The sequence below is a fragment of the Spinacia oleracea genome, chromosome 5 (assembly GCF_020520425.1).
Source record: "Spinacia oleracea cultivar Varoflay chromosome 5, BTI_SOV_V1, whole genome shotgun sequence".
In the NCBI taxonomy this organism is placed as follows: Eukaryota; Viridiplantae; Streptophyta; class Magnoliopsida; order Caryophyllales; family Amaranthaceae; genus Spinacia; species Spinacia oleracea.
The window spans coordinates 18,190,390-18,212,958 of NC_079491.1; the positions used below are offsets into that span (position 1 = coordinate 18,190,390).

Here is a 22,569-nt window from a genome sequence, read left to right on the forward strand (position 1 = left end):
TGTAGATTTTACCAATCCTCGAGGGCACGTCGCGCATTCATGATACCATAAAGCCGGGTTCATGATTTATTTTTTCAAACCACAAGAGTATCTCAAGGAAACCCCCTATTGGTCGTACCCAATACAAACATGTCGATTTAGAAAATTGACTATAATTTTTTTAAATAGATTTCCATAATTTAGTTTTCTTTTTTTATAAAGTAGAAAATTGAAAAACAAAAACAATAATGAACGAGTTCTAATTGACAATAGTAAAATTATCGCATACACATTAATATGTTCTCTGCACCAATAATATATTTGGTGTCGCTTAGCTAATCATTCACTCATTCAATATTTTTAAGTTATTATACTCCGTACTTTGAATCTCGCGTTTGCCAATACCTAAGTTTAACCATACTTCAAATATTATCAATTATTCATAAATTGGATTAGTTAGGTATTGGCCTACTAGTTACTGAGAGCCTTTGTACACTAAATCTCAGGTTTGAATATCCCATCCATATTTATAAATCATGACTTTGACCACACATTAATACCACATCCTAATTTTAACTCTTTAGAAAAAAGGATTTTTTTTTTTTATGTACAAATAAATCGTATGAGCAATACAAGGAACAAACAGTAGAAGGAGATTCGAACCTGTGATATTTTTTTTTAAAAGAAAAAATTGTAGTACGGAGTAATTGTTATCTAGAAGTTGCCACAATAAAGATTTAAGTTAATCCACAATAACACACATAATAATTGCTGCCTTTTGTGCTTAAAATCATAAATTTCCCTTCTATTCACCTTCCATTTCCCCTTTCTCTCTCTTGTTTTCTTCCTCGAAGCAGAGAAACACAGAGAAATCGAGGAGAGAGAAACAAGCAAAAAAAACCGAAAAACCAAAACCAAGAAACGCAAGTCATGGTTTCCACCAGACGCAGTGGATCTATCTCTTCTAACAACACCACCACCAACAACAACAGTACGAGTAGTACGGGCAACGACGACAACAACAAGAGCAACGGCGGTGGGATTAACAGTAACGGTAACGGCAACGGCAACGGCAACGGTAACGGAAAAAGATCGTCTTCATCAGCTGATGATAATAATAAACCTCCGTCACCCAAACGTCTCAAGGTTTTTAATTTAGTTAGTTCATTAATTAAAATCTAATATTTTGAATTCTTGCTGTTGAATGATTGATTGATTAATTTTTGAATTTGATCGGGGCTATCTTGGGTAGGTGGAAAATGGGGTTGCGCCGGAGAAATCGACGGGAATTCCCGAGAATTCGAAAGAAACGAGTACTTCACCGCCGCCTATAGATCCTGTTTTGCCGCCGGAATGTGAGATTTGTAGCGGTGATGGAGAGGATGTGGATTCCGTTAAGCCCGAGGAAGTGGCTGCAGCTGCCACCGCTGCTCCTACTGCCCCAGTTTCCTCGCCGCCGATCCCTGATGGTATGTTTTCTTCTTGCTTAGTGTTTCTTTTTGGTTGTTGGAGAAATTGAACTTCAAGAATTTGAATTTATTATTTTGATAAAAGGGAATTCGCCGGTTGTGGTGGAACAAACGAGGAGTTCGTTTTCGCCAATGAGAATTTACCAGAAACAAAGCATGGGTTTAGAGACATCGACAACTCCTTGGTGTAGGCTCTTGTCACAGTATGCACAGGTGAATTTTAATTATTCTATGAAATTTTGATATTTGGTTCTTGGTTTATTCCCGGAAATCGAAATTAAGAATGATTATTATTGCAATGCAGAATCAAACTTTACCTATATCAGTGCCCGTTTTCTCAGTTGGTTCAAACAGACAATGTAATCTCATTTTGAGAGATCAAACGGCGAGTGGGATCCTTTGCCGGATAAAAAATACTCAGGTATTTATTATTATTAGCAAGTATGGGTTTATTTGATTAAATTTAGATGATATTCGCATTATGTTACGTGCTGCCCTGGCATTGATGCTGCGAAACCACCAGCGAAGTGTCTTCTTTTGTGTTTTGGAAATGAACTCTCTGATGTATTTGCAGTATGAGTAATCATTGTTTGCTGGTATTATCAGCGTGAAGGCTGCATGATTGCTGTTCTTGAAAGCACAGGAAGCAAGGGAGCTGTGTTTGTAAATGGGATGAGTGTGAAGAAGAACACCAGCCGTCTTTTGCATTCTGGGGATGAAGTAGTTTTCGGAGTGGCAGGAAGTCATGCTTATGTATCCTTTATTTGATTTATTTCTTCTATTGTGTTTGTAGATTTATTGAACTGGCTAGGATGTTTCTTTAGTTATTTTACTAACTTTGTTCATCATGCTGCGGCTCATTTTGCTTGTGCATGTCATTGTTGTAGTTTCATCTTTAACTTGTCCATTCTATAGATTTTCCAGCAACTTGTGATGGATATTTCTGTAAAGGCACCTTTGTCAATGGGAAATACAGAAGTTCAGAATGCTGTTGGAAAATATTTTGTTGAGAAAAGATCAGGGGATCCTTCGGCAGTGGCTGGGGCTTCTATATTGGCGTCTCTTTCAAGTATGAGGTCAAATCTGCCTCATTGGAGGCCTTCAGGTCTTACCATTCCCAAGACGAACCAAGATAGTGAGCTTTCTACTCATGCGGTTATTCAGGATGGATCAGAGGCCGAGCTTGATGGTATGGAAGGAAATTCAACTCCCAATATGGAGTGTGATAATGTCACAGAACTTGATGGGACGAGCAAGAACCTTCCACTTGACTGCAAAACAGATGTCCCTGAGGGAGTGAATGTAAGGTTTTATTAACTGATTATTTTCTGAGGTCTTAAGCTTCAAATTGAATCTGAGGGATATCCAGCAGTTTAACACTTTTTTTTGGGTGATAGGTATTAGAAGAAAGAAATGAATTGACAAGGAGTTCACAGCCAGCGTCGACGTCTGGAACTTCACCCAGATGTGCAGCATTCAAAGAAGATATTCTCGCAGGAATCATTGATGGCAACGCAGTTCAAGTTTCATTTGATGACTTCCCCTATTATTTGAGGTTTCGATGCTTCTCTCTTTTGCTGCTCTTGTTAATTGAATGTATTAAGGGCTCTTTTTTCTGGGGGACTATGATAATTTTATAAGAAGTATATTTTTGGTTCTGTTTAGAATTTTAATAGACCCACAAATTGCTCTCCAGAATAGAAAAACAAAACTGAATTATTTCCCAGTTGTAACCAATTATCTAAGTTCTTTTTAAGAAGAGCTTTAGTTGGATTCTTGGGTCTTGCATTGATCTTCTTCTGCTTTGACTTATGCAGTGAAAATACAAAAAATGTGCTGATTGCCGCGTCGTACATACATCTAAAGCACAGAGAGCATGCAAAATATACCTCAGAGCTACCTACTGTTAATCCAAGGATTTTACTCTCAGGCCCAGCTGGTATGTCGGAATTTCTTGTCCCTTATATCCGTGGATGCTTTTTTGTTTATTTATCTCATGTGAAAGCTCTTTACCAAAGTTCATGGCTAATAATGCAGGTTCTGAGATATATCAGGAGATGCTGGCAAAAGCATTGGCTAAGTATTTTGGGGCTAAACTCCTTATATTTGACAGCCATGCATTTTTGGGTGTACGTGCTAACGATGCTAAACAACCAATGATTGTATCCTAGTATATAGCATTTTGTTAACACCGAGAAATGCAGTTAACTAACATGTTTATTATATTCTTTAGGGTTTATCAGCAAAAGAGGCTGAGCTTCTAAAAGATGGTCTCAATGCTGAGAAAACACCCTGCTGCTTGAAGAAAACCCTTGAGTTAATGGAAATGGATAAGAGTGCAGGTCGAGTTGGTGAAGCAGATGCACCCAGCTCTTCTAATTTACATTCTTCTCAAACAGATACTCAGCCCAAGCTGGAACTCACACCCTATTCTTCCAGTTCACCTAAAAATCACACATTTAAATTTGGTAAGTGTTCGTCTTTAGATTTTGTGAATGTTTTCTTACAGCTAATGTATTTGCTGCTTTAATTTCTGCTCTTGTTTCCCTGCATCTTATAATACCTAGTTTGGGAAATGACCTAATGAATAATAAATGAATATTCAGGTGATAGAGTGAGATTCACAGGTTCTACTTCAGTTGATTTGTACTCATCAGCATCCCCTTCAAGGTATGGTATCTGGGAAAAAGGAAAAATATCGTACTGTTTTTCATGTGGACTACTTTCAGGCGGATGATCTTCTATGCTTTTTCCCTGTGATGTACGTCCATGGAATATATTTATTTTCTATTGCAAAAACAAAAGTACATTTTAATTATACTGGTGGTAAAAAAGGATTGTTTTTATTTTCACCACTGATGTTCCAAACTCACTTAAATAGTTTTACTTTTTATCCAATTCTTAGAAGTTTAGTATAATTTTATAAAGGGATATAAACTTTGAATTTTAAGTTCTATTGTCAAATTAATGCAACCACAATTTGAGGTTGATATTGTCAATTATCCACCTAAGCTTCTAATGTCAAAGCTATTTGGTTGTCCTTTGTTAAACAGTATCTAGGTTCCTTAAAATTCTTTTTAAATGGCATGCCAAGTATGGTTTAAGGAGAATACCATAACCTAGTGCCAAGATATGCCTGGTACATAGATTGCAAATTCGCAATCTTGAACTTTGCGAGTCCCTAGTGAGAATAGGAACTTTTGATAGCATCGTTACCGAAGTTTTAATTTCTAATTTTATGTGGCTTTAGGATATGAACAAATTAATGTATATTGACCCGCCTTAATCTTTTTAGATACACTGATTGTTGATTAGGAGGTCCTTTTTGATAGTGAGTGCTGTATTTTTTGATGTTAAGGCTACAAGAGATCAGTCGAATTATGTATGAATAATTGATACGTGTCATCCGTCTTTAGTCACTGTAGTGACGCTGATGTGCTGATCACTTATCATTCTATGTTACTCGGACTCAGCACAGGTGTCGGCTATGGGAAAATCTAGAAATTCATAACACAAGGAGCCTATTCTAGTTGTATGGGGAGACGGAAAAAAAGTAGATCAATATTTAAAAGAAAAAGAGAACAGATAATGAAGGTTTTTTATATAAAAAAGTTACTAAAAAATTGCATTGGAAAAGTCAATGAGAAATAATCAGAATAAAAAGATGGAAGAGAAGATAGTCTAAATGATCACGTGCATTTCCACTGTCACCTTTATTTTAAGATTTTTAATTCCCTCACCTCCCCTTTTGAGTTCTCACCCCCGGATTAAAAAAATAAAAGAAAAATGCAACAAGGACGTCTACTAAACATCATCGCTCACCCGCGCTTTAGGTTATCACGGGTACTGACTACCGTGAAAATTAAGTATTTGAGTTTTAGTTTACATGCTTTGCAAAGCCCCGTGGTTAAACAAAAAAGTACGTGATTTTTCCTTCCAATTAAAAATCTAGGGTTAACAAATCTTTAATTGATTTCCCCTCCTTTTAACCGCTGTGTCCGACTGACCATCCACGGATCCGGTACTGAATCTATTACTGGATCGGCATCGCGTCTGGTTGACACGGGATTGACCCCAGAACCGGCGTGTCGAAGTAACACAACTTATCATGGATGTATTACGCTGGGAAGTGTTGTTTCTTTAAGTTATAAGGTTTGGTAAAATGATATTGGGCATTCTTTCACAATTTTGGTTTTTCTTGGCTTGCTGGAGGCTCAAAGATACTTTGTAGGTTATGAGAACCTAAAATGTGATTGATGTTCAGGATTGATTCATTATCGAAATCCTTTAGTTATCAGCATCAGAATTTGTACTTCAAGTTGCAACATGACTTTAAAGTTTAAATAGACGCTTATTTTTAATGTTCTTTCCAGTTAAGTGAAAGATATGGCTGTCCATAATGTAGAGATGTAAATGAAATTGGTAATGAGGGGATGTGGTTTCATCCTAGCAATGGAATTGAGATTATTAGTATGTTGTCATGTTTCTGCACTTGTATAAAATTATAAAGAAAACCTCATATTTGAATGAGCTTTTGCTTAAATCTGTGAAATTCTTATGGCAGCAAAACTTTTCTTCAGCAAGTCCTGTAATGGTTATTGTTGAATGTTTGTGCTGTTTACCCGCACTCTTTATAACTCATGCAGGGGTCCCACTTTTGGAATGCGTGGCAAGGTTGTTTTACCTTTTGAAGAAAATCCACTTTCAAAAATTGGTGTAAGATTTGACAAAACAATTCCTGCTGGTGTTGATCTTGGAAACTTGTGTGAACAAGATCATGGGTTCTTTTGCAATGGTAATGCTATGCTAATTCCTTTAAATGTTCAACTGGGCGAGACTTTGTGATGATGTCTTTCTTTTAACCTTTTCATGTCATAGTGATTAAGGCTCTTTGTTTTCTTCTCCTTCAGTCCATGACTTGCGTCTGGAAAACCCCGGCATGGAGGACCTGGACAAATTATTGATCAATACCCTATTTGAGGTTCTCTCCCTTTCTCTCTCTTTAATATACTGCTGCATTACTGTGATTTAGTTTCCTGGAAACGCTTATGAGTGTGGTGGATGGGCCTTGAGTTTAGTGAGTTTTAATTTATCAGCATCAGAACTTCATCTAAGATAGAGGGACATTTCAAATTTGAGGACGATTTTTCCGCAAAAATGTAAAAGAATCTGTAATTTTTTTCTAATTTGTACGTCTTTTTTGTTCCCATACTCCTCACAAGCGATAACTTTGTCCTCTAGCATCTGGTTTGAGTTCATCTTCTGTTGAGCATCCAGCATGGACCAGGTCAATCTTCATAGGAAAGGATCCAACTACTTTTTGTGATTCTGATGATAAGAGAAATTATGAAGGTTGTTTGTGCTTATTCAATTTCTAGATTTCTATACCATAATCAAAGTTTAGTATGCAACACTGGAAGTGCAGATTGAGAAGTAGCTAAATGTTTAGGTGAGTAGATAAATTTGCGAGACATTGGTGGTTTTATCTCTGCCCGTTTTGAGCAAATTTCTAGGGTATTCTGAAATAGGATGTCTGGGCACAACCGTCAGCCAACCACCATGACCAAGCCTTTGGACAATGGAAAGCACCACCTTCTGGACGGTGCAGAAAAAGGCTTGCTTGATCTCGTGGGGAACGAATTGTTGTTGCATCCCTGTGTTTAATACGCAAAACTGGTGTGACCACCACGGAGTTTTGTGAAGCCTTCAAAAATCCCACTTTGCTATTGGTCTGCCTTTCATGCTAAATTTATGGCTGCTGCGAGAGTTCTCGACCTTGCTTGTCACGATGGAATTACAATGTTGATGACCCAAATAGATTACCAAGCTTGCATTGACATCCAACAAAGTGTTTTCCTCATGGGGATGAAAGTCGCCACATTGTTAACTACTGTTGTTGCTTTGAGTAGGGTATGAGATTGGGAAGCTGTTCCTTGTGCATTGCTAGGGAAAGCAACAAAGTGGCTGACTCGGTTTCAAACAGAGTGATAAAACAAGCGAACAAAGTGCCTATCCTGCAAGGATCTGTGCATGATGTTAGATGAGGATATCATGGGAGTGGATATGTTTTATTGATTACGGAGTATTAGTTTACTTTCTGTGTTTTGGCGCCTTGCTCCTGATTTGCACCCGAAAAGAAAAGATGCAGAACCTAAGTGTTCCTTCATTTATTTTATTTATTGAAAGTTGTTGGTTTCAGTTAACTGGGCTCTACTAGCTTAGGGTGATTGTCCAAGGACAATCACCTGCATTCTCTGGCTTAGGAACTTTAGTGCCTTGTTTTGCCATCTACCCTTATATACCTTGTGACAATGAAACTTGTTGAGGAGTCACATTCAGCTATTTTATTGTTTGGTGAATGAACAGACCATGCATCATAGCCCATGCTTGGCAGCAAGCCAAATGCATGATTGTGCTCTACGTTGTTGTACTCAACTCCGACTTGCTAATGAACTATAGGAACTTCATCAGATATACTGTTGGCTACTGCTCATAGTTTTGGATGGTGTTTGTTGCAAGTAGTTTACTGTTTAACAATAATTTCTTGTTAATAAGGTCAAGGACGGTTTTGACTTGGAAGGCTCAGACAATACTGCCTAGTTTACGTATTTGCAAAGAAGATTCAGCAAGCTAGATAATGGTTAACTAGTGAGCGTACGGGGACTTCTTAATTTTGGTAAATTATAACAAATTTGTATTATTTTTCCTTGCTTGAAATGTTGGGGGAAGAAGAAAAGACGCTGCTCAAGCTGGAAAGGCATATGCAATATCTGGACATCTGGTCATTACTGGAGTTTCCCCTAGGGGCAGTTGATATTTGTAGGCTTTTTAGCTGTAGTTGTGTTAGGTTAGGGACTTAGGGTATAACAGGGGCTGCAACCTTGATACCTGATGCTAAATATATAGGGAGTTAAATGGCTGTGCAGATGATAGTTTCCATACAAAAAGCCTTAGAGGACCGAGGAAGATGGTCGTGTCTATTTGGACTCTGCCTCAGTTTATTGGTGGAGAATTGCTGGAAAATGTGGATATAATCTTATTGCTAGCTTGAGCGAAAGTAGTATGACCAAGAATTGCCTTGGATAGAAGTCCTAGAACATAATGAGTTGCAGTCAAATTTGGCATTTTATTTGAGATTCTGTATTGTTCTTTGAGATTTGGCATTGTATTTGAGATCTGTATTGTCAGATTTTGCATCGTGTGGCAGTCAGATTTCTTTGTTAGATTTATATATTCTTTGACACTTCATTTCAATGTCTTTAGGCTATATCAAATGAGAGCAGAAGTTGTCCTTTCATTTTATTTATCAAAGACGCGGAGAAGTCTATTGTGGGAAACTCGGAATCATATTCAACCTTCAAAAGCAGGCTGGAGAAGCTTCCGGATAATGTTGTTGTAATTGGCTCTCAAACTCAAAACGACAACCGCAAAGAGAAGGTATTGCATATTTTTCCTTTCCCTTGCACGCTGTGCTCTCGTTCTCCTGTTTGAAGTGGTCATTCTTAAGTTGGTTTTGTTTTTCTTTTCTTTTTTGTAGTCACATCCTGGTGGTTTATTCTTCACGAAATTCGGCAGCAATCAAACTGCTCTTTTGGACTTGGCTTTCCCCGTGAGTTCTTGTTTAAATATTTTATTTGCTATGTTTATATAATTTTGATTTCGTTGTTGTGTTAATTCTGATAAATTTGTTGGCAATGTCTTTTTTCATGGTTGATATGAGTTGCTTTAAGCAGTCAATCTTTTGTTCCTAATTTTTTGTAACACTTCCGCTCCTTGTTTTTTCCTTACAATTATTTGCCTCTGTTAGAAGCTTGTTTTATCTTTTAATCCGTTGCCACTGCTATTGGTATTATGATTTTCTATCATTATGCACACAAATTTAATTTTCGGTTTGTAACTTACCTTCATTTTGAGTCTGAGCTATTACCTAGGATATTTTTTCTCCTTTGGTATTGACAATTCCGAAGCTTCCTGTTGATTGAATACCCTCCACCTAGCCATTTTGTGCATGTAATGTCTGCTTTTGTGGATGACACTTATTGATGATTTATTTTTGTTAAAGATTATATATGAGAATTTGAGGAAGCTGACTTATGTTGAGATAGCCCAAATAGGTGTTACAATCTTTCGCTTTTTCATTTGACTAAATGAAATAAAACAGTTGCTTATGAATCTTGAAAACGGAGGAGACCAGTTATAAATCTATTTGAAATAAAATATGTTCTCTCCCCTCCTCCTCTTCCTCATCATCACCATCATCATCATCATCATCATCATCATTATCATCATCATCATCACAGCTCAAATCCCCAGAAATCCTGCACCAGCGCAATCATCGTTCCACTAAGAACCACCACCTTCCGACAGCCACCCAGGCGCCGCTTCCTCCTCCTTCCTGCACGATCACCAGCAGTGCCCCCCCTTTCTCCCTCTCGCTATTTTTTGTCTTTGGTATTTTCCTCTCTTCTTCTCCAACCGTCATCCTCCTACTCCAGCCAATCGGTGTGCCATCCTTCTCACGCCGCCACCCGCTGTTGTTGCGTGTTGTTGCAGTTCTTCTTGTTGAGGTATACTTCATATATAAGCTTCAGTGGTCTTTTTCACTGGTTTTCATTCTCCTTCATATGTACCACCAACAGCATAGTGCAAACCCTTTCCGCAACCACAACCGCCACCTACACCTCCATCACGACCCAAAATAACATCCGCCAATTCTCTCTCATCCTCCCATCGATCTTCTACCTAAAACAAAAGCCTGAAATTTATGAAAATCAAACCCCCTTTCTTTCTTGAATTCGCACCTCATAGAACAACAAAACCATTTTCTTGATGATGAGGAATATGGTGAATTGGACGACAAGGATGAAGAAGGATGAACGCCTCTTTGTTCATTATCAACTTCTTCCTCTTGCTTTGGTTGTTCTTCACTGTTGTCATGGGAGTACTTTTGTTCTTTGTCTTCTTCTTCTCGAATAAATTTAAATCTGATGGTAATTCCTAGAGAGAAAATTCGAAGGTGGGATTTTGTTAAAAACTATCAAAAAAAGAAGATACCCTGTAGGGGAAACACAAAAACTATTTACAAGTTAGCTCAATTCCTTTGTATCTCCCCATCGGTCCAACCGGCTTAGCCTATATTGACGATAATAAAGTTACTTTATCCCGTATCACGGGAAGAAGCAACTCTTTCCAGCAATCCGTTCCAGTCAAATGGTCTGCCATCCTTATATTATTCTCCTTCCAAAACCACAACGAATTTGCAAGCAATTTATTATATGGATGGACTTTTCAAATCCTCTTTATGCACTACAAAAACGTTCTCCCCTAATATAAAATGCCAATTTGTAGTGAAGGAAAACATACGAGCTAGATTCACACTCACTATTAGCTCGGCAAAGCAAACAAATGTCAGGCGAGATAGCATAACCGGCTTCGTTTTAGTTTTTTTAGTGTTCAAATGAAAACTTTCAGCTCAAGAGGAACCAGGGCCTTCCAATTGAATTTTGATAATGGCAACGCTGGAATTCAAGCAAGATAGAAAAGATTTGGATGAAAATACCCCTAAAAGATCTCCCATCCTTAAACTACAACCTCATTTATTCAAAAACTAAGTGGTCATACATAGAAGAAAGCTCCACTTATACTTAGTCGTGTGGCGATCTTCTGAAATGAAAATCCCTCGCATTGCCAGTTTGCCACAGTAAAACACAACATTGAAGCACCATGTAGACATGATATGCAGAACTGTCACAGATGTAGTGACACACAAAGGCTGCTCTCCTAACCAAACATCCTTCCCCGACGGCTCCACTTACCACCCCTTAATTTGAAACTCACCAAGGTGAAGTATTTTTTAAACATATAATATTATCGTATAGGATCTTGTTAATTTTTCAGTTAGTAAACTTTCTTATTGTTTCTATTAATACATTTTTCAAGATATTGTGAATCTAATATGGACTGAGGGAGAGATATACAACTTCCATTCCCCTAGAATGTCAGTTTGAGAATTTTATGTCTAACTCTTGGTTCTATACCCAAATTTGATACTTGTTTCTGAGTTGGAACGTAGGTTGATTATGTCGTTCTTGTACGAGGCTAAGAAATAATAAATTTTAGAGGTAGGACATGTATCTTAGTGGAAAGTTTTCTTAAAGGAGCTCTCTCGCATGGCTTTATAAATTATTCTCTCTGGACTAAATTTTGAAGAAACGCCGGGCACTTCAGGCTTTGGTGGTTGTACATCACATCATGGTCTATATTTTAATGGCCTAGATAATTTCTAGGATTATGTTGAATATGATGAATCCCGGCAATGAGGGAGAGTGTAAGGTCCTTATGTAGCACCTTTCTCGGCAGCTTGATGATGATGCTCTCTTATGAGGCCGACAGGGGCACACATATGAACACGAGGCTTCAACTCTTCATTTCCTGTCAAGGGTCTGCATGAAGAGTCATGGCCCCAATTACACCAGGCTCTTACTCGTAATTTCCACTTGCTATTCTTCATACCTTTCCATCTTTTTATACCTTTCCCTCTTTTTATATGGTACGCTTACTTTTTTGTAAAGCTATCCCTTTTCATTTGCTACATTCTTTTACGGTACTTCCTCCATCCCTATTTATTCTTTACGTATTCCGTTTTTGCTGTACCATTTTAATCTTTACATTTGGAATATTTCCTTTTATATTATGACATAAATGGCCATAAATTTATGTCAAAAATTGTGTGAACTGATATTTTAACCAATCAAATTTTTTGGGTCATAAATCTCTCACACTTTCTCATTTGGCCATTAAATCTCTCTAACTTTCTCAATGTCAGAGTATGGGATAAAAGTGAAAGCATTATCAATAAACGTAATTTGCATGGTTTAAGTTAAAAAGAAAAGAATCTCTGCCCACATTAATTATTTGTTAAATCGTGTGCAAGATGCCAAACGAAAAGAATAAAAAGGGATCAGGGAGTATGATTTTCTCTAAAGCTTGGCACCCCAAAATTACCCCCCCCCCCCTCTGCATTTTCACTATGCTTAAAAACTTTGCATGACAATTTTACTCGCATACTCAATTTTGTAGTATGGTTAGTTGTAGTTGTTGCTTGTTAAAGGAGCTAAGTTACTTTTTCCTTCTTTTTATTTCTTGCTATCGTTAAATATGCTGAGCTCGCTGTTGGCTGGTTCAGGTGGGCCAACTAATATTTCTACTTTTTCATTTCTCAGGATAGTTTTGGAAGATTACATGATAAAGGGAAGGATGTTTCCCGAGCAACGAAGGCTCTTACAAAACTTTTCCCCAACAAAGTTACTATTCACATGCCTCAGGTTTGAGTTCTCTCCTGTCTTCTTTGTAGGTCATTTACACTTAGTTTTTTTCAGTATTGTGATGTGTGTGTTATTATTACAGGACGAGGCTCTTCTTGCTAGTTGGAAAAATCAATTAGAACGAGATACTGAAACACTTAAAATGAAGAGTAACCTCGGTCATCTGCGCACTGTGAGAACTACATCCATATTTTTTCTGTTTATCTTTGCTTATTCAGTTATTCCAGCTGGTGAACCTCCTAAAAATTGAGTTCAACTAGTATGCTGTTCTATTTTTTTGAATTTGTTAATGCCTCTTTTTTCTTTTGATAAAATTTGTTAATGCTTATTCTTGATGTAGTTTTACTAATATTGTTCAAGCATTTCAAAAAATTTATTGCCAACTGCATCTTGAGTTCTTGACTGTGCATCAAGTCAAACTTGGGATATCATTGATCTTGACTCTTGAGGGGTTTGACTCATGTTCCTTGGGTTTTACTTTGACTATTGTTAAGGGTTTTGGTTTTGACTATTGTTAAGGGTTTTTTCTCAGATGTCTTTGTGTTTGTTGGATGTTTGGAAATTTGCCTCTGTTTAAACTGATTATTATTAGAGTTTATTTATTACTCTTGTTTTGACAGGTTTTGAGTCGTAGTGGGTTGGAATGTGAAGGACTGGAGACATTATGTGTCAAGGATCTGACACTTTCCAATGAGAGTACGTCTATCCCATTAGTAAACAATACGTACAATTGTCCAGTGTTTAGAAGATTACTGACAAATTATGTGTGCGCAGGTGCAGAGAGGGTAGTCGGATGGGCTCTAAGCCATCATCTGATGCAAAGTTCCCAGCCCGAATCTGATTCAAGGCTTGTTTTGTCTACTGAAAGGTATTTGGTAATAATGACCTTATCTGATCTGTATATTGGACTAGTTTAGTGGTGCTGACTTTTGTTGATTCCTTGCAGCATCAAGTATGGAATTGGTGTACTACAGGCTATCCAGAATGAGTCGAAAAGCTTAAAGAAGTCACTTAAGGTTATTTCTAATGCATATTTTCTTGAAATTTGTAATTTCCCTGTCAATGGTTTATTCTACATTGATTGATCGTAAATAGAAGTTAATGTTGTGTTCAATTGTAATATCTAACGTTGGGTATTTGGGAAATGTCAGGATGTAGTGACGGAAAATGATTTTGAGAAGCGCCTTCTCGCAGATGTTATTCCACCCACTGACATTGGAGTAACGTTTGAAGATATTGGAGCTCTTGAAAATGTAAAAGACACCCTGAAAGAATTAGTAATGTTGCCTTTACAAAGGCCAGAACTTTTTTGCAAGGGACATTTAACCAAGGTCTGTTACTTATCTTCTACATTCTTTTCTCTTTCCATGTGGCTGTTAGCTACGTGGAGATGAGTTTGTTCCCCTGTTTTGATTTAAGATGTCTGTTTTCAGGAGTCCTGTTCAACTTCCTCACCCTAACCCCGATTCTTCCTTTAGATATTGTAGAGAATGTGTGTTCTTTAATTTACAATTTGTTACCATATCCGGAATAATTTTGTGCTTTATTTATTTGCCTTTGTCTTTCATTTCGTTCTGGCTTGGGTTGTGTCATTGTGTGTTGGCTCTTTTCTCTGGCTTCCTTTTTGGAAAAAAAAAACTTTTACCTCAATCAAGCGCAATACCAAGGTTCTAAGTAGTACCTCAGGAGTAGGTTTTGGTCACTGAGTCATGAAGATGAGAAAGGACAAATTTCAATGATTTTTATTCAATTATCCCAAAGCTAGTTTACACCTTTCTCTTCGTTACATATATAGGGTGGCTGCTCTAAAATCTATGTACACCACAATATAGACCCTTACATTAGAAAACAGGTAATTATGATCGTGTTAGGGGAGTATGTGCATGGGTACTGTGCGCTGTTCTGCAAATTATTTGATAGGTAATCATGGCTCTGCACTAGTACTAACAGCAAAAGTCTAGCATTAGTTTTAAAAAGTGCACCAAGGGATAAGTGTAGTGTGTTGATGACCGTAGGACATCATACCGCCCCAGGTGCAGCAAAGTGAACAAGGAGCCTGCAGCCGCACACCTTAGCGCTTTAAAGGAAGCTTAAATGCTGAACTTTTGCTGCCTCGTGAAGTAATGTCAGTGAATATGGAAAAGAAGTGAATGATGTATATGACCCTTTATGTTACCCACTTACCCCACACCCAGTCACCCATCTACCTTGAAATTTCCCAGATTGAGGGGCTTTTGAAACCCTAAAATATGAGTTGAAGGGGGGCATTTGAAGGAATGTTGCAGCTTTTTGCTCCGCAATTGAAACCTTAGGATCCAATCTTTGAAGGCACCTTATCGGATAGTTTTTTCTTTTGCTCTCTTTTCCTTTTAGCCTCAATACTGTGTTTTTGCTTATCTTGTTTCTTTTTCTTTCCTTCTAGAATGATCTCTCTCTCTCTCGCCCGCTCTCTCGACTTTGACCCTGGTTTTGAAAGGTGGAAAGAAGGGTTTCCACTGCCCACTATTGTTTCTTTTTGAAGTTTAGTACTAGTATATATTATTCAAGGTGAAAACAAGATCCACTCCCTACTATAATTTTGGTGACTTGTGTCAGTATGACCTTAGGCTGCAGAAAAGACTACTCTATTCCTTTGTGTGCCTCAAGCTTTTTGAAACTACGAAACATCCCCGAAATGTTTTTATTACTTCTTTGCTGTAAGATGCTTCTGAAGCTTTGCCCTGCATAATATTCCCGTTTGTCCTGCAGTGATGAAATTTGGGTTCTTCACTACCCGGATAAATATTCAATCCAACCATAACACAGAATAATTATAAAACATACTTTGTGTAAAGGAGGCATCCCGTTAAAAATAAAAGGATTTCGAGGGTTGCTTTTGGAAGAGATTTAGGCAACTTATATCGCAAGTTGAAAGTGACATCTTTGTGGCCTTCTCTCAGGGATTGAAAGACCCACTGTATCCACAGGATTGAAAGAACCCACTGTATCCACAGGATTGAAAGACCCACTGTGTCCACAGGATTCAATCCAACCGTAACACAGAATAAAACATACTCAGTGTAAAGGAGGCCAGTAAATGCGATAAACCAACTTAAAACATGCCTTGAAAACCTGGTGTTCCTCTGTAAAAATAGACAAGGGTTTTCTTTTGTTTTTGAGCATGAGTATTTTGGGGAAGATGCCTGCGTCAAGTTTCCTCCCTATTCACGATGCTGTGTATTGGTTTACATGTCCGTCATCACCACTTGCACTGGTTCTGGAAAGAGACGCTCTTTACCAAAGGTCATACAGAGGCTAACATGCTCTGTAGAAATATTCTTTTTGTACATGCTTATGTTTCTCTTCTCTTTTACCCCCTTTATACATCCTTGTAAGACTTTATTTTTCTTTTTGGGGGGAGGGGGGAGGAGGGATGTGTAGATAAGGACATATTTGCTTATTTTTGCAGTGGAGAAATTATCATTCACTTTAAGTTGCTTGTGATTGCTAAACATCTTTCAAGCGCCTGGCTCCACCTTTGTCAATGAGTATTTATGTTTCCCAATTGCTAATCATGCTAGAATTGGTCGTTGGAGAGAGATTTATGCTAGGATTGTGTGTTGTTTTTCAGCCTTGCAAGGGCATTCTTTTGTTTGGCCCTCCTGGTACTGGGAAGACTATGCTTGCAAAGGCTGTGGCCACTGAAGCCGGTGCGAACTTCATAAATATATCGATGTCAAGCATTACCTCTAAGGTTCGCGATTAAGAAGCATCTACATTTGCATTTCTAAGCTCCATATACATTTCTAATTTGTTTTTTGTTCGTTTCCTCTGTTCAGTGGTTTGGTGAGGGTGAAAAGTATGTGAAGGCTGTTTTCTCGCTTGCTAGTAAAATTGCTCCTAGTGTTGTATTTGTTGATGAAGTAAGTTGCTGAGGACCTACTCATCGTTTTCGTCACGGCTTCCCTGCCAGACTAGCAGAAGAAAAACTTGCACTTAATGGCTGTATTTTCAATTTGTATTCAGGTTGATAGCATGTTAGGGCGTAGGGAAAATCCTGGAGAACACGAGGCTATGCGTAAGATGAAAAATGAGTTTATGGTGAACTGGGATGGCTTGCGGACCAAAGAGACAGAGCGAGTACTGGTTCTTGCAGCCACCAACAGACCTTTTGATCTTGATGAAGCTGTCATACGGAGGCTTCCTCGTAGGTGAGCAATGTTTTTGATGTTCTTTCATGTACCAATTTGGCATTCATCTTGTCCTTGCATGGTTCGGCAGTGTAGAACTATCTGGTTTGGTAGTATGAACCTCTAATTGTGTTCATGTAAACATATATTTCTTGCAGGCTGATGGTTAACTTACCTGATGCTCCAAATAGAGCAAAGATTTTAAAAGTGATATTGGCAAAAGAGGAATTATCAACTGATGTTGATTTTGATGCAATTGCCAACATGACTGATGGATATTCTGGGAGTGACCTTAAGGTTATAATCATAATAGCTTATTCTCAATTATCCTTTGTTCTTAGTAATAAGGGCTTCTAAGTTCTTGGCTTTTACTTGTATTGTAGAACCTTTGTGTGGCTGCTGCCCATCGTCCTATCAGAGAAATACTGGAGAAGGAAAAACAGGTTAGCATTTTTTCATGCACGCTCTGCCCCAGATACCTAGTTGGCTATTTACTGTTTTCAAGATAACTTTGACCTTTGTTTCTTACAAATTATGGTAATACTAACAATATTAATTGTCAAAAGATGCCTTTGTAAAAGGAATACTTGTATCGACTAAATCTTAGAAAAGTTTTTTAATCATTTACCATGTTTAAGATAACTTAGAACGGGCATTGGTGTATATGAGATGTAGGGGTTTTCAAATTTGTCTTGGGCTTGAATGAGCTATTTATGTTCTGGTGGAATTAGAAGGTTGTGTGGTGGGAATTTTTTTTGTTGGTGAGCTAGCAACATAGCACCAAGAGTGGCGAAAACATGACATTTATATGCATGATGGATAAGGAATGGTTTGGTAGTTGAATTGTGCTCATCATGATGGAAATTTAGTATGTTATGCCTACCTTAATTTTGTTGATACTTTTTGTGAATGAATTTACTTTGTAGTGGCTGCTAGGTATAATGTCATGTTTCAAGGGGCAATGACATTACCGCATTGATGCTCTTAAAAGATTTTGCTTGCTAATTTTGTTTCACTTAAATGTATTCAGAAGCTTTAATTCTCTTGGTGTTGATCTTGCCGTGTCTTCTTTTTCTGGTTCTGTCAGTGTCCAGTGTCTTACTAAGCTATAAGAGTTGTCTAGTGGATCAATTTGTGTCTCACAGAAGACTTTTATCATGCATATTACAAAGTAAAATTTATAAAATAAAATTTCTGAATCACATGTTAAGCTGTGCACAATATGTTATGTTCCACTGATGGCAGGAGCGTGCAGCAGCTTTAGCAGAAAGTAGACCACTTCCGCCTTTGAATAGCAGTTCTGACATCCGTTCTCTGAATTTGGATGATTTCAGAAGTGCACACGAACAGGTATGATTCCTTCTGCACATTGGTGGATTTGTGAGGGCTAACATTGAATTCCTTTCTGATGGATTCCTTAAGAATTGATTTTGTTTTTTTTTTACATAATTGAAATAGGTTTGTGCCAGTGTATCGTCCGAGAGTGTCAATATGACTGAGCTTCAGCAATGGAATGAACTCTATGGTGAGGGTGGTTCAAGGAGGAAGAAGGCACTGAGTTACTTCATGTGAATTTTTTTTGTATGTACAAAATATCCCCCTCTTTTGTTTGTATCTCTAGTCACAAGCTCATAATTGCTGTTTCTGAGAAGTTATAATTTTGGCAGTGGCCATGAGTTTATTCTTAGGATGTGGTCTGTATAAAGAGGGACAGTGCCTATTAAAGAAGTATTGGCGCATTGCTTCCCTTTGTTTCATTCTTCTCCTCATAATATAATATAATGGGTTTCCTGTATCATTTAGAATTTATTAGGATGTAAGTTTACTGAGGCTGAGAAACGGTGGAAGTTAATTCAGAAATGAGTATATGCTACATAGCAGTTTACTAATGCTTACTGTTAAATTGCAGTCTTCTTGAATCTTGAGTTTATATACCCATGTTTTGGTAAAGATCTTTATGAAGCCGAGGTAGTAGTTACAAAGGAAAGACACAACCTGAATTCCACGATCGATACAAAAATAAAAACTAAAAACAATTAGATTTTAGGGCCTATTTGGTTACTTTGTTATTCCATAATTTTTAGTTTTGGTTTTATGATTTTGAAAGTCATATGATTTGGATTAAATTGTGAAGACAATGTTGATTATAAACACCTGTAATAAAAACTTAAAATCAACTGTTCTGGTTTACATACTTTTTATTTTTTTCACTTTTCTAAAATTGTAGACAAAAAACATTTTTTTTCAAACTTTTTTAATATTTGTAACGTTTGTCACTTTCACTGCATGTCTATGCACAACTTTAATTATTAGTATCTTTAATTCTTTCTCCGTCTCTTTTTGTTATTTATGTTTTTCTTTTTGGGTATTTTAAGATGTTCTTTACATTTCCTTTTATATTATCACATAAATGACTTAGTATTCTATAAATAAACGTAATTTATCATAATTTTGATAAAAGTGGAAACATTATAAATAAACGTAATTTATCTTATTTAACTAAAAATATTGAGGAATCTCGATGCAAATTAATTAATCGTTAAAACGCGTGAAAAATTTCAAACGTAAAGAACAAAAAAGACGGAGGGAGTAAAAGTTAATATTTTGAAAGTACAAATTGAGACGAATCTAACAAGATCCTACATGATTATATTTTATTTTATACGGAGTATATAAATCACCAACAATAGTCAATATAGAATATGTGAATAGCGTAAAATACACAAACGTTGCGAGTATTAAAAATCGGAATTGAACATACCCTTTTTTTTAGGTTGTTATTTTGGCGTTGATTTTTTTTATTTATGCAAGTTGACTTAGTAATCCATATTGTACTTAACTTTGACTAATCTGGTCAAGTCCTAGTGAGGGAAGCACAAATATTATTGGGTTTCCTAGACCAGGAGCTTAAGACTTCCGTTAAGTTGGAATCATTCACTTACCAGTTAATTCAAACACTTGTTGATTTTGTGTGTGTGTTTTTTTGATGAAAAGTAAGGGTTAAGATAAAAAAAAAGTAGCTACAACGAAGTTATGGAGGTCTCTCTTCCGCAATTACGCCCAACACTAGCCTTGGTGGGTTCGGTAAAATAGTTATCATAGAAGCTAATAAGCTATACAATCCGAGGTTCTACAATACTTTGCCAAAATGTCAATTGCTCGGTTAGTTCTCCTATTCACATGCTCCATCTTAATATTCACAATCTCATATAAGTGCTCTGCATTGCATAATCAGATTATAATTACCATCACAAACATTTTGTTGTGCTTGAATTCTATCAACTGCCTCCTTTGAGTCTAAGTGTATACTCACTTTAGTCCGTCCTTGGTGAGTTACAAATTTTAAACCTTCAAATATGCCAATGATTTCACCCAAAAGTGAAGTCTAGGTAATTCTTATGACAACTTGCTAACCAATGTCCACTGCTGTTTCTGAATACACCTGCAAGTTTATGACAAATCTGCCACAAGAAAATTTTGATTTTCTGTGGGATGTCTAGTTTCCAGATCCAACAAAAAGGCCATTTAGGTTGGCTAGAAGGAAGGTTAAGGACCAACCATGTAGCTGATTTTATCAAAAAAATCCCTGATGATGTAAGTCCCCAAATAGGTTGGTCCTCCATTTCTGAAATGGGTATGAGAATTCCTTTAACCTTAGAAATTATGTCCTGAGGGAGGACGCTAGCTAAAAGAGAAGTATTCCATTGATTAGTATCTAGAATAAAATGCGCTACAGAAAGCGATTGATCAACCGAATTAGGATCTTTCCCTAATAAGGTAAGAAGATTTTCCTGGGCTATCCAGTTGTCGAACCAGAAGTTGATCGATTTCCCGTTACCTAATTTCCAACGGATACCTTTACGAAGGAGCTCTCTTTGATTAGGATATGATGCCAAATTTGTGAATCTTCTTGTTTAGGATTACATAAAAAAAATGACTTATTTTAAGATACTTATTCCTAATTAGAGAGACCCAAAGGTTTTGAGGTTCAGTTAGAATCTTCCATCCTAGCTTAGCTATAAAGGCGTTATTGAGTGGTCGAGTTTTACGCAAACCAAGTCCGCCCATACTTTTTGGCTGGCAGATAGTTTTCCAGGCAATAAGTGGAGTTGCAGAATGAGTTGTTGTTTGTTTCCAGAAAAAGTTTCTATGTATTGAATCTAACTGATTACAAGTTTTCTGGGGTCAAAGGAAGGAGGAGCAGACATACGCTGGGAGAGCTTCCAGATTGCTTTGAATCAAAGTAAGTCTTCCTGCTTTAGAAAGGAACTGGGCATGCCAGCTATTGATTATGTTTTCATTTTTTTGCATAATGAACTTATAATCGTTTTTTTGTTGGTTTTTACGGTGAGAATCAAGCCCCAAGATAACGACCCAGAGACATTGAGGTAGTCATATTAAAAATTCCAACCAGGTTATCCCTACGGGTATTGTTAATCATTTTAGAGAAGACAATTGGCGATTCATGAAAGTTCACTAGTTGGCCTGAAAGAGCACATAACTTATCAATGACTATCCTCAGATTATTACAGGCGGAGGTAGTACCCTTGCAGAAAAGAAGACTATCATCAGCAAACATAAGGCACATAATTTTCCTAGTTCTAGGTGCCAGATAAAAACCTAACCCCACTTTTGAGTTGTTGCGTGAGATCGAGAGCATAAGAATAAAGACCTCCATACATAGAAGAAAAAAGTATGGAGATAAGGGATCTCCCTGCCTGATTCCTCTAGTTGGAGAAAAATGCTCCATGGATGCCCCATTAATCTTGAGGGAATAGGAGACCGTGGTGACACAAGTCTTGACCCAGTCAATCTAAGGAGTGGGGAAACCAAACGCTTGAAGAGATTGCAATAAAAATCTCATTCTATTCTATCATAAGCCTTTTCCATATCCAACTTAAGAGCACATTAGCCTTTTTTGATTTCGACTTTTGAAAAGTATTATCTCTTGTACTATTAGTAAATTATCATGAATAGATCGCTCCGGAGTAAAAGTGTTCTGGAATGGCCTGATGTGAATTTGGAGAATAGGACGTAAGCGATTTACTAGAAGTTTCGAACTAGCTTTATAAATCGCATTACACAAACTGATAGGTCTAAAATGATTTGGCTTTTCTGGAGCGTCAATTTTTGGTATCAAAGCAATGATAGTATGATTAAGCTAGGGCAGGTGGTATTTACCATGATCAAAAAAGCTTTTAAGGGTTATGGTTATTTCATTCCCTATTATAGGGCAATAAGCTTGAAATAATTTTGGCCCAAAATCGTCCGATCCTGGAGATTTTAGGGGGTTCATCTCAAAGAAGACAATTTTAATCTCTTCATTTGAGTAGGGGGGTTAGAAGGTCTTGCTTTTGATTTTCAGTAATTATACTTGGAATAAAAGAGAGGTTAAGTTGACGTGGTTCTGTGTAGGAAGAAGCAAATCTTGTTTTAAAGGAATCAATGAGAATTTCCTTCATATTATGCGGATCTTCCTCCCACATATTATATCAAGATCATTCTTTAGTCTATAAATGAAATTTTTTGAGACTCGGTGATTAACTATTTGATGAAAGAATCTAGAGTTTCTATCTCCTTGTGCCAACCATTGTTTTCTATGGAACTTCTGCCAGTTGTGTTGTCTAA

General features: G+C 37.2%; 1 protein-coding gene across 1 annotated transcript; it reads left to right on the forward strand.

The window, feature by feature from the left end:
• Positions 1-771: 771 nt before the first annotated feature.
• On the forward strand, positions 772-18,830 carry LOC110787301 (uncharacterized). The gene is made up of 28 exons (XM_021991914.2): positions 772-1,125; positions 1,232-1,448; positions 1,534-1,661; positions 1,753-1,869; positions 2,055-2,201; positions 2,364-2,750; positions 2,846-3,003; positions 3,266-3,387; positions 3,486-3,577; positions 3,682-3,916; positions 4,055-4,118; positions 6,095-6,243; positions 6,359-6,429; positions 8,712-8,885; positions 8,986-9,057; positions 12,671-12,772; positions 12,855-12,944; positions 13,393-13,468; positions 13,547-13,640; positions 13,719-13,788; positions 13,924-14,103; positions 16,383-16,505; positions 16,591-16,674; positions 16,778-16,962; positions 17,100-17,238; positions 17,325-17,384; positions 18,187-18,291; positions 18,400-18,830. Exons 1-28 carry the CDS (start codon positions 910-912, stop codon positions 18,511-18,513), a joined length of 3,771 nt encoding a protein of 1,256 aa, XP_021847606.2. The 5' UTR covers positions 772-909; the 3' UTR covers positions 18,514-18,830.
• The last annotated feature ends 3,739 nt before the right edge of the window (positions 18,831-22,569 follow it).

Bases quoted from the DNA above. Each gene is read 5' to 3' on its own strand.
- LOC110787301 (XM_021991914.2), top strand. From the start codon at position 910: ATGGTTTCCACCAGACGCAGTGGATCTATCTCTTCTAACAACACCACC. The intron at 16,675-16,777 runs GTAAGTTGCTGA...ATTTGTATTCAG, and splicing joins GTGTTGTATTTGTTGATGAA to GTTGATAGCATGTTAGGGCG. The intron at 17,385-18,186 runs GTTAGCATTTTT...CACTGATGGCAG, and splicing joins TACTGGAGAAGGAAAAACAG to GAGCGTGCAGCAGCTTTAGC.